Here is an 18,258-nt window from a genome sequence, read left to right on the forward strand (position 1 = left end):
CTGGCCTCACTCAGGGGGTTAAAGATCCCGCAGTGCCGTGAGCTGTGGTGTAGGTCGCAGACGTGGCTTGGATCTGGTGTTGCTGTGGCTCTGGTGTAGGCTGGCAGCTGCAGCTCAGATTTGATCCCTAACCTGGGAACCTCCATGTGCTGTAGGTGCAGCCCTAAAAAAGAAAAAAAAAAAAAAAAAATTTGTTCCATGAGACACATCACCTGGGAAGCCCTCAAGCAAGGAAGTTCTTCCTCTGGGCTTGACCTTCTGTTCTGGATCATTTTGATGGGACTCTTTCTAGTACAAAAAATACACTATAAAGTATTACTGCACTTTTATAGTAGTAAACACTGCTATATATTTAATAGTGTCAAGATTCTTACCAGTTCTTAAATTATTCTTTTATTGCCTCTCAGGCCAGACCATCTGCACCACGTGCACTGATAAAAGCAACAGCAAACTGAGCCCTTCGCCACATTCAGTAAGAAGCTAAGAGGAGGAGAGTTCCCACAGCACCCCCTGGTGGTGGGTATGGAGCACTGCGTGTATCAAAATCCAGGGAACTGTGTAAGCGTCTGTACTTCTAATTGAGTCCAAGCATCTGCAGTTTCCCCTCCAAGCTCCTTTCCTTCCCTCTGCAGCACCACCCAGGGGTGTATGAGTCAGGACATGCTGAGGAACAAGCAGGTAAATGTTCTATCTCACCTGGGGACTCATTGGCCTAAAGAAGATAAACCTACAAGCAAAGCCCAAGCCTCCCGATGAATAATCCACAGTGTTAGAGGTCCTACATAATCCAAATGACCCCAATTTGAAGGGCTAGACTGCTTAGGGTTATTTGTAGAAGCCTCAGCCTCCTGGGTTTGGAGGGCTTGTTGAAGCCATATAAAATGACAAATGGCAGGGAGCTCCTTGGTGGCTCAGTGGGCTAAGGATCCAGTGTTGTTACTGCCGTGGTTTATGTGGCTTGATCTCTGGTCCAGGAATTCCCATATGATACAGGCACAGCTAGAAAGAAAATGACATACAGAAGGGAGTTCCCTGGTGGCTCAGTGGGTTAAGGATCCAGTGTTGTCACTGCTGTGGTTTATGTGGTTTGATCTCTGGTCCAGGAACTCCCATACGCCACAGGCACAGCTGAAAAAAAAAATGACATATGGCAGGGAGCTCCCTGGTGGCTCAGTGGGTTAAGGATCCAGTAATGTTGTCACTGCTATGGTTTATGTGGTTTGATTTCTGGCCCAGGAACTCCCATATGCCACAGGCATGGTTGAAAAAAAAAGACAAATGGCAGGTGTGCCCAGCTGGACCCACCTGAGGTCCCCTGGCTCCTGGAAAATCAAGAGGCTCACTGTCAAGGCACACTTTCGCAGCTGGTGCCTAAAGTCCACACCCCTCCTGCTCTGACTTTCTGGGAATAAAAGAACGGCACTGGGCCTGTCCAAACAGCTTTTACCTTCTGGAAAGGCATTGTAGTCATTCAGTTCCAATGGACAGTAAACGCTGGGAAACTGGCCTTCACACGCTGCATTCCAGTCGATGAAACTGTGGCCAAAAAAACAAAAGGTCTGGTTTCAGAAATGGGATGTCAACGGAGCAAGGAAAGAGGAATACACAATTAGCATTACTCCCAAGTCCTCAATTTTGGAAAATAAAAGAAGTACTTTATCATCTCAGAAGCAAAGACTTACTAACTCAGAGCTCTCACCAATGACACCACTGCAGGATGGGCGGCTCAGACTGGATGCCCACTTTCTTTAAAATAGGGGTGAGGTACAACATAGGAAATATAGTTAGTAACCCTGCGATACTCCGTGTGGTAAGAGATGGTGACCAGGCTCCCATGGTGGTCACTCTGTGATGTATGAAACCATGGAATCACTATGTCGTACACCTCAAGCTAATATAATATCATCTGTCAGTTGTAATTCAAAAAAATGTTAGAGATGGAGTTTGATCTGTTGAGTACAGAGAGCCAAGGATTCAGGGAAGAGAGGGAGGAAGGGGAGCTATTCTTTAAACCAGACAACAGAAGAGCCAAGAAGTTATGCCATGGATGGGAGTTCCCGTCGTGACTCAGCGGAAACGAACCCGACTGGCATCCACGAGGATGCAGGTTCGATCCCTGCCCCTGTTCAGTGGGTTAAGGATCCAGCGTTGCCGTGAGTTGTGGTGTAGGTCACAGACGTGGCTCAGATCCCCCACTGCTATGGCTCCAGTGCAGGCTGACAGCTGTAGCTCTGATTTGACCCCTAGCCTGAGAACTTCCATATGCTGCAGGTGCAGCCCTAAAAGGACAAAAAAAAAAAAAATTCTGCCATGAGTAAGAGGAATGGATCAAAAGCCATCTTTCAAAAGAACTGCAGAGAATCCTCATCTGTAGTTAAGGATAAGCCATGTAAGTAGGACCAATATTTAAAAGAGAAAATTGCCCTCACTGCTAATTAAAAGGTATTTTATTCTCAAAAAACAAAAACAAAACCCACCCATGTTTAAGTCTAACTAGAGGCAGAACCCCTGGCCTTGGCCTTGTCAGCATGTGGGACACTGGCTCCTGCCAAGGGTCCCTGCACACCCGGGGGCTCAGCATGCCCGTTACCAGAGGCCCACTCTGAGCTCAGGGCAGAGTCAGCACTCACCCAGACACCACAACTACACAAACTCTGATCCATGGGAGATACCTGGTTCACCACCACGATGTGGATTTTCATAAGAGAAATAAGAAAGTGAGTATCTCTGTAATGAGCTGAACCAACAAACCCATATGGATCCTGATTAAACAGAGACATTACCATTTTCTCAAATTTTCACTATTGGATAACATATCCAACAGCAAAATTGTAACTAACTGGAAAAAACCGCCACTGTGTAACTATTTCCCAATACTCAAATGATCTGATCTTTACACATTTTAAATGTGTTTAAGATGATCGGTTGCAGGAAAATGGAAACTTTTGTTCCGTCAGCGGGTAGGAATTGTGAGCGACTGTTTTTGTTTTTTTCAGTGCTGCCTCTCATACATTAATGGGTTATCTTTTCCATTTAAAAAACAGACACAGGTTACATTACTTGTTCCCTTCCATGCCTGTAATTTCTAAGACATCACATATTGACCCCCAAAGGCAAAGGCAAAGGCAGAGGTCATCGCTGGAGACAGACGCCTGGGCCCAGAGGTTGTCAGGACAATGGCGGGCCCGACTCCAATTCCCAGTGCAACCCTCTGGCCCCAAGGCCACCATCAGGGTCAGGTCATACCTGCTCTGCCCTGGGGCGGGTGCCTGCAGGACACTGTTCTCCAGGGCACAGTTGAAGCCGCTTGTCACACACACGGGCTGCGCGGGCCACAGGTCCCCCGAGGGGTAAAGACCTAGGGGAGAAAAGCAGCCTCTCAGTCCACCTCTTTCCAGCTCGGCCCTGGTCCACCCTCGCTGCAAGGCCAGGGAGGTGCCTCCTCCTCCAGGACGCACGCCCCATGTCACCCACACAGGCTGACCACCTCTGCCTCCCCTAGCCAGGGGCCCCTGCAGGATGGAGAGTGGGAACAGCGGGCTGCTTTGACCTGTCCCTCACACAGGGTACCACTGTCCTCTGGCCTGGATCACAGGATGATTGTGATGACTCGAGAATGTGGGGGTCTGCTTTCTCTAAGATCCCATCACAGCCCGAACAAGTTCACATTCCAGTAAGCGGAGAAAACAACAAACAAAAGAAGCAAGAAGTGGGGAAAATGGTGACGTTACAGCCCCAGGGATGGGACACAGGGATTCTGTGGCTGGTGAGGATGGGGGGTGGGGGGGTGGACGAGCTCAGCACCTGGGGAGGGAACCCTCAGCCCCCAGGAAAGAATGTGTCCCAGTACAGCACTCCCAGCTGTGCACGCACCTGCCTGCCAAGGCTGCCAACACCACCTTACAGTTCTGAACTCCGTTTGATCAGTACCCCCGTGACCTTCCCGGCGGGAGGAGGGTGGGGGGGTGGGGAGAAGAAGGCTCCCACCCTGCCTTCTCCCGCCTTCACTGCCATGGCTGTCGCTCAGCCATCTGTGGGAGGGGTGGATGGATGGATGGTGGCATGGATTAAAGGGACAGCCTGGCCATCTGTGCACAGGCCGCGGCTCCACAAAGAAATGTGAGACTCAACTGTCCAAAACGCATTGGGAACCCAAGGATTTACAGCTAGCTGGGCCATGCTGGGGGCTTCCCTCACTGAGGCATGTTCACTTGCGGGGAGCCCGACCCTGGCTTTCCAGGCAGGAGGTACCCCCAGGCCTGCACCTCTGTGCAGGAGCCAGCAGCCCTCCTGTACACCCGGAGACACGCAGCCCAGGGCCAGCAGAGAAACCTCCCAGCGACTAAAGAAATGCCGCCAGGAGACCACAGAGCCTCCACAGCCGTGGGGGCCTCTCAAGAGACGAGGCTGCTCTTGGCTCCTGAGGGAGCCCTCCAAAAGGATAACTTCCTGTTCACGCGCATCCTCCAGGAAGCACGAGGGAGCCCGGCCGTCAGGAAAGGGGGGCGAACTTTGCTGACATCAGCTGAGGTGCTCAGACACCCTGCTAGGCCAGAGGACATCCAGGGCAGCCTCACCCGCTGGCCCAAGATGTCCTCCTGATGTCGCAGCCCAGCCGCCCCTGCCAGGCCCTGCTGGCCCTGGAACCAGTGCAAGGCTGTGGCAGGAGAGCCATCCGCTCCCAAGGCTGCCCTCGTGGGTTGCAGAGCTGGCCCAGCACGAGGCGGGGACTCCATGGGGTGTAGCTGGGGTCAGGCCTGCAGGGTGGCCGCCTCCTGCTGCACGAGTTCTGTGGAGCAGCTGCGACTAGATGCTGCAAGGGCCAACGAAAAGCTTTGGCTCCCTGTGCCCTCGTGAGAAACAGAAGCTAGGACCACATACACAGAGATGAGGGGGGTGTGGTGTGAGAGACAATTTCTGTGGGTGTCACATTCCTGCTCCTGAGAGCAGACACTCTGGCTGCTCGTGCTCTGACCTCACAAGGATGTGGCTCAGCAAAGCCTCCAAGGACAGAGACGGGCTCTCCCTTTCGAGCCTGGCGCAAGCTGGCTTTGTTCAACATGATAAAGCTGATGTCCCCTGCCTGCTATAGAAAATAATTTAGGCTCCCCTAGGTTCGGGGCTCCTCTCCTGTAATGCAACCACTGAACAGGTGCAGGCAGCCACCTGGGGGCTTCTGCGTTGCCCCAAAAATTGTGGCGAGGGGCTTGAGAGGGAGGAGGACTCCAAGGCGCTCAGGCTGTTTGTTGTGCTGAGCAGCCTTTGCCTCTGACCAGGGTGGTGGTGGTGGGGGTGTCTCTTGTCTCGGGGCAGCAACTACAAAATCTGGGCAGTCGTACTTGTTAGCCCACGTACACACCTCAGACCGCTCCCAGTTCTCGACAGTGGCGGGATCTGACTCACCGTCAACACCACCACTCTGGCAGTGTGTCAAAAATGGACAGTAAGGTGGAGTCCCCATTCGTGGCTCAGTGGTAATGAACCTGACCAGTATCCATGAGGATGCAGGTTGGATCCCTGGCCTCGCTCACTGGGTTAAGGATCCGGTGTTGCCATGAGCTGTGGTGTAGGTCACATATATGGCTGGGACCTGGTATTACTGTGGCTGTGGTGTAGACCAGCAGCTGTAACTCTGATTCCACCCTTTGCCTGGAAGTTCCATGTGCCGCAGGTGTGCCCTGAAACAAACAAAAAAGACTGGAAAAAAAAAAAGACGGCAAGGTCGCGACCAATGTTAACCAGACTTATTGCGGTGATCATTTTGCACTACAAGCGTGTGCTGAATCATTTGTACCCCGGAACTAAGGTACTATGTCCATTATCTCTCAAAAGAAAAAAAAATTAGACAGTGAGGAGAAGCAGAGAGCCCCCGAGGGAGGCTGTGTGATACCCCAAGTGACAGGTAACAGGGGATGCAGGGAGAAGTGACCAGATTCCGGATCCAGGTGGAAGGAGAGGGCTGCGAGAGTAAGCCACAGATGACAGGAGGGGGACAAGGAGAAAAGTCAGGGGAGACCTAGACTGCCAGCCTGAGAAACAGGAGTGCCCGCATGGTGGGACTGTGCAAGTGTCAGCCTGGAGCCTGTGCACCTGTGACTCCAGGGCAGAAGGCAGCGCTGGCTGTGCCAGGCCCAGGCTGGAGGTGCAGATGCAGGAGCTGTCCGGGGTTGTGGGGGTGTGACCCAGGCAAGCAAGGGCCTGGCTCCACAGGGACGGCACGAGAGGTGGGGGAGCTGAGGAGGAACTGCACGGGACCCCGAGGTCATAGCCTGAGCAGAAGGGCACGGTGGAGACCCAGAATGGGGGGCAGACTGTGGGACTTCGTGATGAGGGGGTCACAGGTGCCCCACAGATGCTGTTCAGGGCGTCGTCCTTGCACAGCCGGGCCCTGGGTGGTGGGCAGAGCAGGAGGAAAGGAACCAGAGTCTTCCCAGGGCTCCTGCCAGAGAGGGGCACAGGGCTGCCAAACAGGGGGGTCAAGAGAGAGGGTTTGGCTGCTGTTCTGAAGATGGAGGTGTCACGTGTGTGCTGGCGGGAAGGAGCCGTGGGAGGAAATGGCTGAGCTGGGCCCTGCAGGGGAGGGCGGGCTGACAGCCTGAGGTAGGAGGAGGCCGAGGAGGCCCAGAGCCTCTGAAGGCCTCCAAGAGCTTTCCTCCTCCCAGGGGAGAGGGCAGTGCGGCCACAGGGAGGCAGGTGGCCAGCTGTGTGAGCCCAGCTGTGTGAGCCGGTCTCTGGTCTTGTTCACCTGCATGGACACAGGTGCAGGAGCTGGGGAACTGGGCAAGACCAGGAGGGAGAGCAGCACAGGCAGAGGAGGCCAGGCTGCCATGGAACAGAGGGCAGAGCACAGGGCAGGCACATGAGGGGCTGTGGAAGGCTGTGGAAGTGGACAGGACCAGGCTCTGCGGACAGGTGCTGTGAACAAGCACTATTTTTTTTGGGGGGGGGTCTTTTTAGGGCTGCACCTGCAACATATGGAGGTGCCCAGGCTAGGGATCAAATCAGAGCTGCAGCTACAGCAGGCCTACACCACAGCCACAGCAACACCAGATCCTTAATCCACTCAGTGAGGCCAGGGATCGAACCTGCATTCTCATGGATACTAGGCGGGTTCGTTTCTGCTGAGTTATAATGGGAACTCCTGTGTTAACTCACTCTGATATGCGTTTTTTTTTTTTTCTCCCCACAATTAACTAAACCCTCCCTCCCCTCTGTGATCTCAAAGGAAACAGGCGCTACCTTCTAACCCTTCCCAAATCTCGTCTCAGGAAAGTACTGAATTTAACACTATTTTTTCATGGCACCTGCGACCTACCCCACAGCTCACGGCAATGCAGGATCCTTAACCCACTGATGGAGCCCAGGAATTCAACTCGCATCCTCATGGATACTAGTCAGGTTCTTAACCCACTGAGCCACAAGGGGAGCTCCCTAGGCAGCCTCTAACGCCAGCATGATTTATGTGAGGAAAGGCCAGGGCTGGACAGCTTATCCTGCTGAGACTCCTGAGCCTGATTAGGCAGGAAGGAGGCAAGGAAGGGAGCAGTAAAAGGAGGCCCTGGGGGTGACACCTGGACAGACCCCCTGCAGGAGCAGCTTTCCTTCCCACTGGTTGGGCCCCATGTCCATACCCCGGGGCCTCTATCCTATCCCACCCCCAACCCCAGCCAAGGCCAGCAGACGCTCAGCGATTGGTCAGAGGGAGGCCGGTTGATGGGCTTCCGTGAAGAGGGGAGGGGACGAGGAGGCAGAGACAGGGGAGGTGGAGGGTGGCCGAAGGAGCTCCTCAACCTTCCTGGACCAGCTCTCCAGCCGGCCTGGCCTCCCAGCGCCTCCCAATCCAGATGGAAACAGGGAATAAAGGTAGTGGCAGCCCGGGGAAAGCATCCCCTCCTTGCTCTGGGGCCACAGTTTCCCAGAAGGAGGTTCAGGATCCGTGAAGAAGGGGCCCCGAAGCACGAAGCCCAGGTGCAATGGGAACCAGCCCTGCCCCCAAGCCTGCTCTGTCCCTCACCAGCCGGGCCTCGTGGACACTCAACCAATGTGTGGAGCAAGAGCATCGAGCCTCACCTTTATCTTCCTCTGCACCTGCAGGCCCGGCAGGAAGGCTGGGACACGGAGCTTCCACGTACTGGGGGAGGCCCCTCACGTCTCTGCGTGGAGAGGGAGCAAGCAGATGAGGAGTGGCTTTTTATACAAGGAAATACTGCATTTGCAGGGCCAAGTCTGAGGATATTTTTTTTTCCTTTTGAGGGCCACACCCATGGCATATGGAGGTTCCCAGGTTAGGGATCGAATCGGAGCTGTAGCTGCCAGCCTACACCACAGCCACAGCAACGCCAGATCTAAGCGTCTGCGACCTACACCACAGCTCATGGCAACACTGGGTTTTTAACCCACTGAGCAAAGCCAGGATCAAACCCACAACCTCACAGACACTAGCCAGATTCGTTACCACTGAGCCACGACGGGAACGCTAAGACTGAATTTTTAATGTGAATTTCCCCTCCCAAAACATATAGACACTAGAGACACACAGAAATACACCCGGGAAAAGGCCGAGGGATGTTAAATTCCTAAGATCTGGCAAAGCTGTGTTTTAATAACAACAACAGCACAATTCTCACTATGGTAACCAAGGCAGTCTGCAGCCTGCCCCCCCACCAGCTGGCAGTGACCTTCCATCCCCGCCCCCTAACCAACAGCTCACGCAGTGCCTTCCTGGTCCAGCTTGGTTTCCATGACACCCCCGTCCTCTCGGGGCGCCTAAAACCCAATTACGCTTCTCACTCTGCAGCCCTTTCCTCCTCACAGTCCAGCCCTGGCCCCCCCGCCAGCTCCCCCTTCCCTCTCTCAGTAAACGGTGCTTGTGCATTTTGTCCGAGGCTGTGAACCCATCACATGGTGAAGCTGGAAACACGTCTGTGTCCACTAAGTTACCGCCAACGTTTCAGAACCGTCGATGCTCAGCTTTATTTCAAGTCCTAGCCGAGAGGAGCTGGTCCCCATCCTCCAACTACTGGCCTGCCTGCCTTCAGGAACCAGGTCTTCTCTAATGTGGCCGCATCACCGAAAGGACCCTGATGCCAGAGGCGCTCCCCCTTGAGCCTCCTGCCTAGAAGGATGGCGCGCTCTGAATTATTAGTAACGTCAGCTTTTACTCGCTGACATCCTTCAAAGGCCTTCCTGTTTGAGCTTGCAGAACCAGAGAAACACACTGAGCCAAGCAGTACCTGAACCATATAGTAAAAGCTAGAAAATGAAAACACTTACGTGGGATTGCAGATGCTATGAGAAAGACTCAAGGAGATGGGAGCTTCAGAGGGAAAGTCATTTTGTGCGACACTGTCTCCTGCAAAGACACGAAAAGATAGTGCCCAGTTTTTATAAACGTAATTCAGCTGTACCATATGCTCTGTACTCCCGACGCAGACTGCTAACAGCCTGAACCTCTGCTGAGTGATTTTCCACTTTCAACTGATATTCACACACGCAGTAATTTAAAATTTTAATTTAAAAAATGCTTATGTCTGTCTATGTACGAAATTGGGCTCACTCTTCAAAAATACTTTGCCTTTGGGGTCTTTTACACCATTCCTTATATTGGGGGCATGTTCCTGCATTGATTATTGCATAACCTCCAAACCCAACGAGGCTGCATCTGAGGCTGCGGTTACAGCAGTGCCACCCTCCGCCTCGCATTCTCCACCTGTCAGCCTTATCCCCCAACCCCCGGCAAAAGCTGCACTTCTATTTTTCTGTCAACACTAAGAACCAATTTTGAAAAAGTCTCGCCTCGCGAGCCCACCCTGCACCCGCATCTGGACCTTGTCTACACGGGCGGTGTTGTTCCCACGTAGGGCAGCGGAAGGAAAGGCTTATCATTTAGGTGTCAGGCACAGCACACAGTAGTGAAGAGATGGACAGTGTGTATCAGCAGCACTGGGATTTTCGGCGGGGTGGGGGTGGGGGGTCATTAGGCAAATAGGGTCTAATAAGGTGCCTGCAGGAGGAGCCCATGATGAGAAAAGACTGAGAAACGGACTGAAAACACAAGAAGGCATGTGTCTCAGTTCTTATGGTACCAGGGCCCTGGTCTCCCAGACAAGAGTTGCTGCTTTTTTAGGGGGGTGGGGTACGAAGGGAGAGGCTGCCTCTGTGGCACCTGCTGCCAGGGGTTGAATCGAGCTGCACCTGCAACCTACGCTACAGCTGCAGCAACACTAGATCCTTAACCCACAGCAGCAACTCCAACAAGAGGTTCTTTACAGGGAGCCCTGCCGGCAGGCGAGAGAGCCAGTCAGGGGGCCGAGGACGGAGGTGGTGGGAGGCGGCTGGGCTCTGGGGGACAAGCGGTTCCAAGGCATCCAGAAAACCCCATGACTCCCTGGCCCAGGTCCTGGGAGGTACAGAGGAGCCTGCCCCACGAAAAGCAAGCCCCCCCCCCGGAAGCCCCAGTGACCCCAACAGCAGCCCTGCCTCCCTGCCTGTCCTGATACAAAGCCTGACCGTGTGCTGTATTGACTATCACAGCAGAAAGGAGTGAATAAAAGCTTTACGCAGACATGGAGCTATAAAAAACGAAGCTGCGTGTAAAAGCAAGATGTGGCATGACGCATGATCTCCTTTATGTCGGTAAGAGCTATTCTTTGTTTTGTTGATGGATATATGTGAAATAAAATATGGACTAAAAGAAGACACACCACATCCATAACCATGGACACCGGAGGTTCTCAAGGAGAGGAAAGTGGAACATAGTCTAAAACACTACTTCTTAAAAAATGAGGGGCAAATATGACAATGTTAAGAGTTGCTAATTCTGGGTGATAGAAAAAGAGATGCTTTTTTGACTTTTCCTGTATCTTTAAATTTTCAAAAGCAAGGGAGGACCACTGTTCACAGCAACATTATTCATCACACCCCGAAGGTTGTGTCCATCAGCAGAAGAAGAGATGGATAAAATGCAGTAAATACACAGCAGGGATTACTACGCAGCCTTAACAAGGAAGGAAGTCCTGACTCATCACAAGCATATGCCTTGAAGATCATACATGCTGGGTGAAATAAACTAGTCACCAAAGAAGTCTTGCGTGACTCCACTTAACAGATACCAGAGGATTCAATGCATAGAAAGGAGAAGAGAGATTTACAGGGCTGCAGGGGAGGGCAAGGGAGGGCTATGGTTTAAAAGGGACCCAGGGGAGTTCCCGTCGTGGCGCAGTGGTTAACAAATCCGACTAGGAACCATGAGGTTGCGGGTTCGGTCCCTGCCCTTGCTCAGTGGGTTAACGATCCGGCGTTGCCGTGAGCTGTGGTGAAGGTTGCAGACGCGGCTCAGATCCCGCGTTGCTGTGGCTCTGGCGTAGGCTGGTGGCTACAGCTCCGATTCAACCCCTAGCCTGGGAACCTCCATATGCCGTGGGAGCGGCCCAAGAAATAGCAACAACAACAACAACAACAACAAAAAAAAGACAAAAAAATAAAAAATAAATAAAAAAAATAAAAGGGACCCAGGAAGAGTTCCCGTCGTGGCTCAGTGGTTAACGAACCCGACCAGCATCCATGAGGATGCAGGTTCAATCCCTGGCCTTGCTCAGTGGGTTAAGGATCTGGCGTTGCTGTGAGCTGTGGTGTAGGTCGCAGATGCAGCACAGATCTGGCATTGCTGCGACTGTGGTGCAGGCCGGCGGCTAGAGCTCTGATTCCACCCCTAGATTGGGAACTTTCAAATGCCAAGGGTGCACTCCCTAAAAATAAAGTAAAAAAAAAAAAAGAAATAAAAGGTAGCCAGTTTCTGTCTGGGGAGGGAAAAGGGTCTGAGGGTAGCAACAATGTGAAGGGACGTACTGCACTGAATTGTACACATCAAACTGTGAAAATGGTACACTTTACGTTATGTCTTAACATAGTAAAAAAATGTAGAAGCAAAAAAATGTGGGAGTTCTTTGAACTGTTCCTGAGACTTAAAAAAAAAATACCACCACTACCACCAAAGGGGATAGGTGAGGGGAGGGATGGGTTGGGGGTGGGGGATTGGCATATGCACACCGTTCTACACGGAATGACTGGCCAACCTGCTGTACAGCACAGGGAACTCTATCCAGGACTGTGTGATAATCTAGGTGGGAAAAGAATCTGAAAAGCGATGGATGTGTGGACATGCATAACCAAATCACCCCACTGCACAGCGGGAATTACACAACCGTGTAAAACAACTAGACTTCGATAAAACTTTTTTTAAAAAAAGGAGTTCCCTTGTGGTGCAGGAGATTAAGGATCCAGCGTTGTCACTACCATGGCACGGGTTTGATCCCTGGTCCAGGAACTTTTGCATGCTGTGAGCATGCACAAAACAACCTCAAAAATCATAATAATAATAATGGAGGGAGGGAGGGTGGGAGGAAGGAAGGAAGAAAAAGAAAGTGGCTAAAATCCAAAGCAAACCCCCTGATGCACAGCAGAAAGTAACCCTGGGCCTGGAGTGGGGGGACACTCACCGGGTGGTAGGAAATGCGGAGGGCCCACTGCAGGCCGCTTGTCCCCGTCGGAGCTGCTGGTGCTGCTCCAGCTGCCCCAGCTGCCCCGGCTGGCACGCACACTGCCCGAGGAGCTGCCGCAGTCTGAGCTGGAGTCTGAGCAAGACTTCTCGGCGTTCTGCTTCCCAGGCTTCTGGTAGTAGCCGTCTGCAGGGAGGGAGGGGGGCCATCTTTCACTGACACAATTTCTCATCGAAGGAGAGAAGTTATGAAGAAGGCAAGGTTCAATGCCAGGATCTGCTACTCTGCTCATCCAGCGCGGAGAGACGGGTTCACTGTAACAGACTGTGGGCCCTTAAACAGCCCTTAAACAGCAGTGGGATGGCGGGGAGTTCCCGTCGTGGCTCAGTGGAAATGAATGCGACTAGTATCCATGAGGATGTGGCATGCGGAGGTTCCCAGGCCAGGGACTGAACCCAAGCCACAGCAGTGACAATGTCAGATCTTTAACCCACTAGGCCGCTGGGAAATTCCTGTTCTCATTTTTAAAAGGTTTTAAATTAGCAAGATCAAACAAATCAATCTCAAAACGTAAAGTAAGGGAGTTCCCATCGTGATTCGGTGGAAATGAATTCAACTAGGACCCATGAGGTTGCAGGTTTGATCCCTGGCCTTGCTCAGTGAGTTAAGGATCCGGCATTGCCATGAACTGTGGTATAGGTCACAGACGCAGCTCAGACGCTTGGATCCTGTGTTGTTGTGGCTGTGGTGTAGGCTGGCAGCTGTAACTCCAATTCGACCCCTAACCTGGGAATCTCCACATGCCAGGGGAGTGGTTCTAAGAAAAAAATAGAAAAAAAAAAAAATCAAGGCTGTTTTATTGGACTGGAGATTTGTACGTAACTCCTCTGTTTTATTAAAATGTCCACTGGGAGCTCCCTGGTGGTCTTATTAGTTAGGATTCGGCACCTTCACTGTTGCAGCTGGGGTTCAATCCCTGGAGTACAAACTGTGATTCCCACATGAGGCCAAAAATTCATTTTTAATTTGAATAAATAAAATGTCCACCAAGAGCCTCCAAGTACTCTCTACTTGTCGGGGGGAAGAGCCTTGAGTAAGATCAAGAAGCAACATGCAGGTGTCCAGAGAATCAATGAGAAAGCCCTGAGCCCTGCGTCCCGGGGGGTGGGTGGGGGTGGGGGGCACCGGGTCTGGGAACAGGAGGATCACAACCACCCCCCCACTACCGCCCCCACCCCCATAAGTCCTGCCAGCGTCAGCAGCCCTTTACTCTCCTGCCACCCTCCTCCAAGCCCCTGGGTGCCCTCTGCCACCCACTCCCTGGGCACTGCCCAGCGGTCCTCGAAGGGGCCACAGCCTGGCTCAGCGGGAACCACCCGGCACAGGTGTGTGAGAACGGCCACTCTTCTCACCTGGTCCCTCCCTAGAATCTCAGCCTCCCGTCTCATCCTGACGGCTTTCCGGCCGGGCTGGAGTCAACTAAGCCTGTGAGGTGATGACCTCATCGAGAGCCATGGGTCCCCCAGCGGGTACCTTCCCAGGAAACGACCATCCCTCAACAGCAGCCCCACTCGAAGCTCCACACGGTGCGTACCTGCCTCTCCCTGCGAGGTGGGTAAGCTGCTTCCAACGCCAGCATCTACTTTACACGTTTGCCTGGGGTTTTCCTGGAGACACCAGCTTCTGACCGCAATGTCACTGCTCAGCGTGGACCTTTCGAATTCACTGCACACCAGCTTTAATTCGCTCTGTTCAGAAGGCCTGGAAGAGCCACCAGAAAAGATCGTGTGTGCATCTTATCACACATGCGCGCATACATACTTGCTTTCCTTGAGACTCAGCAGAGGCGCAAACACAACAATGCAACAATGACATCTGCAACAATGTCAGACCTCTCTTCTCCGGGTCTGCTGGGAGAAAAGGATGAGGGAGGGAGGGATATCAGTAAGAAGATGTTGCCGCTTTAGAACCAGAACTAAGCTGGGGCTCATGTCATCTCTTCCCATTTTACAGTGACGGGAAGGAAACGCCCCAGGTTAAATGAGTCCCCCAAGGTCAACTGCTAAGTGCTAAGTACAGAACCAGAACCCAGGACTCTCAGCCGGTCTTCCTTGGTGTTAGTGTAAAAGATCATTCTCTCTCTCTTTTTGCTTTTCTTAGGGCCGCACCTGCAGCATACGGAGATTCCCAGGCTAAGGGATGAATCAGTGCTGCAGCCGCCAGCCTACGCCACAGCCACAGCAACACCAGATCTGAGCTCACGGCAACGCCAGATCCTTAACCCAACACCAGGGATTGAACCCTCATCCTTATGGAGCTTACATCAGGTTCTTAACTGGCTGAGCCAGCATGAGAACTCCTAAAATATCACTGTCAAAAGATGAACCTGTTCCTTTGTGCCTGGGGGGAGGTACTGAGTATTAACTTACAGCCTTTCTCATTCACTCATTTGGCAAGCACTTGAGTGATGACCACGAGCCATGCATTATTAGAAAAGATGCAGCATCCACAAAGAATAAAGTCCATCTCCCAAGGAGTTCAGCGTCCAGTACCAGCACCTCTCTAACTTGAGGGATGGCCGGGAATATGGTTTTGTCAACAGAGACACAGAAATGTGCAGAGGACGCTGTGGAGACACCTGGATGATTATTTCCCAGTGTCCAATCTCATGCCTGGCTTGCAGGACGGCAGGTAAGAAGATTAAATGTGAGATGGAGCTGATGGTTTCACTGGTTTCAGGGTAAAGTGTATAGAAGCTGAAGCCAAGGCAACGACAGTCCGACAACCACCACCCACTTCAGCATCGCAAAGCTACAAGCTACCCAAGGGTTAACTCTTTGACAACGTCATGTGTTTCTTTAGCATGTCCAAAATCTGCTTCGAAAAGTATGTCATTCATGTTTAATTGGTGAAAATCCACCCTAATTTTATACCTTCCCATTATGTCCATTTCAGGAAGATATACTGTTTCATAGTGACCCCGTAAGCCCATCAAATTTTTATGAGAATACAAGGTGTACTGGCCTTTCTACCAAAGACCACAGTACAGCTTTCAAATAATTTAGCCTAAATAAGGATACTCATGCCTCAGTCGTCATACTCAGTGCTAACAATAATCTAACAATGGGTATCTTTCTTTCTCTCCCTCTTTGCATTTTGCTGATTGTGGGACACAGAACTAGTGCCTGAGGGCCCTGGGGGTCACCCTGTCCTCCTCCCACAGAGCAGGACACTCCAGGGGGCATGTTACAGGGCTGGGTCCCAGGGTCCGAGCCTGCCAATGCAAAGGGGGACAGATGCTGCAGGCAGTGTCTCCCATGTCCCCCTCCAAGGGTCCTTGCCCCTGGGCAGGCTCTTCTGCCAGAGCCCCTTCCAGCCACAAGAACAACAGCAAGTTACCACATGCAAATGTGGAGCCGCTAAAGGACACCTGGACAGAAGCCCATGGAAGTCCCTAGCTGGGCTCACAAGAGAGAGAAACCCACAGATGCAAAAGCACAAAAGAAGCAGAGTGGAAGTGGTGAAGACAGAGGGGCCACGTACCAGGAAGCAGGCTGGGACGCCCATGCAGTCAGGAGGTGGTGCTGGCCCACCGGACAAGCTCCCCATGACTGGGGACCGGGGTGAGGAGCAGTGGGACACTGGGCCTTCAGGAGGCTCTGCACGTGCAATGTCTGGCTCTCTTCCCACCAGCCCTGGGGCTTCAGTCTAACCTCTGCACCCCACTTCCCACAGCTCCAAGAACCTACAGGACTGAACGCAGCAAAGATTCTATGTGTGGGCATCCTCTTTCATTATCAAAACCCTGGACGGCCCAGCCAGAGGGGTCAGGGTCAGGATCAGACTGGGAGCTGGGACCTGCCTATGCCCAGGACCTGCTGGACCAAAGCCTCTGTGTTTCCACAAACAGAACGAAGGTCCTGGCCTGGTGGGATGGCTCTGCCTCTTTCCCCTAAAACCGCCCTGAGTTTTAAGTAATTAGGTAAAGTTTTAACAATTTGCTCGTTTTAAGGGGTTTTCAGCAAAACAAATGAAAATGTAACCAGCAGCCATGTTCCTTTTGAGAATATTAATTTTATGAACTTTTTTTTTTTTTGTCTTTTGTCTCTTTTTTTAGGGCCGTACCTGTGGCATATGGAGGTTCCCAGGCTAGGGGTCTAATTGGAGCTTCAGCTGCCATCCTACGCCACAGCCACAGCCACGCCAGATCCGGGCCAAGTCTGCGACCTACACTACAGCTCACGGCAATGACAGATCCTCAACCCACTGAGCGAGGCCAGGGATTGAACCTGCAACCTCATGGATACTAGACGGATTCATTTCTGCTGCGCCACAACGGAACTCCAAGAACTTATTTTTATTTCAAAATATAAACATCTACACCCACCTAACCTTTTGTTATGTAGCCAACAGAAAATAAGACCAAAAGGCAAAAGCTAAATGTAAAATTAGAGGGTAAATAACAGATGAAAAAAATTCAAGAGATTGTTAAAAACTACACACCTCAAGACCTGGGCAGCACCCCTTCTCTTGTTTTTCCTACATGTTCGATTTTTATTCCAATTTAAGTTTTGTAAATTTCCTTCTTTTTTCTCTTGAAGCTTCTTCTTCCTATAAGGATCTTCTTGCTAAAAAGAAAAAGAAAAAGAAAAAAAAAGAAACTTCTAGTAAAGGTTTAAACTTACTAGTACACAGTACACATTGAAAAAAAAAAACCCTCTGTACAATTTTTTTTTACTTTTAAAGATCAACTCCATCTGAATTCAGAACATTCCAACACTAGTGAAAACACAGACATACATTTTTCTCAATCTCTGGTTTGTTTTCATTTCCCTTCTTTCTCTACCTCCCTCAACCTCTGCAGAAAGAAAAAAAAAAAATTTCTGAGGAGCTAAAAAGGAAAAACATCTGTTCGCAATTTATGGCCAGCTTGCTGTTAACCTCAGCAGCAATAAACCCTCTGACCTTCACCTGTTTGTTTGGTATGTGCAACGCACACGAACTACTACTGAAGAAAAGCCATGTGAAAACTCAACTTTGGAGTAATTGGTGTTTTTGTGTTTTTCTGTTTATGGAGGAACGTGAGAACAGCCAAAACTCCAGAGAATCCTCCAAAGCAGTTTAAGCTTTTGAGGCAAATGAGGCAAGAATATGCCTGATGCTTTTTAAATGGCAAAAACTTAATTTAGCACGAGATAAATGTTATATATATGTGTGTATAGATCATTTTTTAATTTGGGCTTTTTCCTCTTTTAAATATTAGGCATGGATGCAAACTATTGCCTTTGGAATGGATGAGCAATGAGAACCTGCTGTATAACACTGGGAACTATATCTAGACACTTGTGATGGAGCCTGAGAATGTGAGAAAAGAGGATGTAGACATGTATGTGTGACTGGGTCACCTTGCTGGACAGTAGAAAACTGACAGAACACTGTAAACCAGCTATAATGGAAAAAGTAAAAATCATTATAAAAAGACAAAATAAATAATGATAACCATAAATAAATAAATACTAGGCATGGTCTACTAACAGGCCCAAGGAGAGTGGGATGTGTTTTGAAATCTTTAAGTAACTCATGTCTTTAACGAGTTCTCATACATTCTCTTTCTCTTCCTTGCACCACGCTGCCCCTTTAAAGCAGCCTTGGAAGGAGAGACAGAAAAGGTTTTAGGAGTTCCCGTCATGGCGCAGTGGTTAACGAATCCGACTAGGAACCATGAGGTTGCGGGTTCGGTCCCTGCCCTTGCTCAGTGGGT

General features: G+C 51.1%; 1 protein-coding gene across 1 annotated transcript in view; it reads right to left on the minus strand.

The window, feature by feature from the left end:
• Window positions 1-18,258, minus strand: part of TMEM131L (transmembrane 131 like) — a 178,736-nt gene that overhangs the window by 1,379 nt on the left and 159,099 nt on the right. Inside the window, exons 27-33 of the mRNA XM_021101486.1 lie at window positions 17,001-17,125; window positions 14,092-14,258; window positions 12,498-12,683; window positions 9,274-9,352; window positions 8,071-8,153; window positions 3,247-3,358; window positions 1,448-1,536 (exon numbers count right to left, since the gene is read on the minus strand). Of these exons, the coding sequence (XP_020957145.1) occupies window positions 1,448-1,536; window positions 3,247-3,358; window positions 8,071-8,153; window positions 9,274-9,352; window positions 12,498-12,683; window positions 14,092-14,258; window positions 17,001-17,125 (841 nt within the window). The remainder of the gene's footprint in view (window positions 1-1,447; window positions 1,537-3,246; window positions 3,359-8,070; window positions 8,154-9,273; window positions 9,353-12,497; window positions 12,684-14,091; window positions 14,259-17,000; window positions 17,126-18,258) is intronic.

Source organism: Sus scrofa, chromosome 8 (assembly GCF_000003025.6).
Source record: "Sus scrofa isolate TJ Tabasco breed Duroc chromosome 8, Sscrofa11.1, whole genome shotgun sequence".
Lineage (NCBI taxonomy): Eukaryota > Metazoa > Chordata > Mammalia > Artiodactyla > Suidae > Sus > Sus scrofa.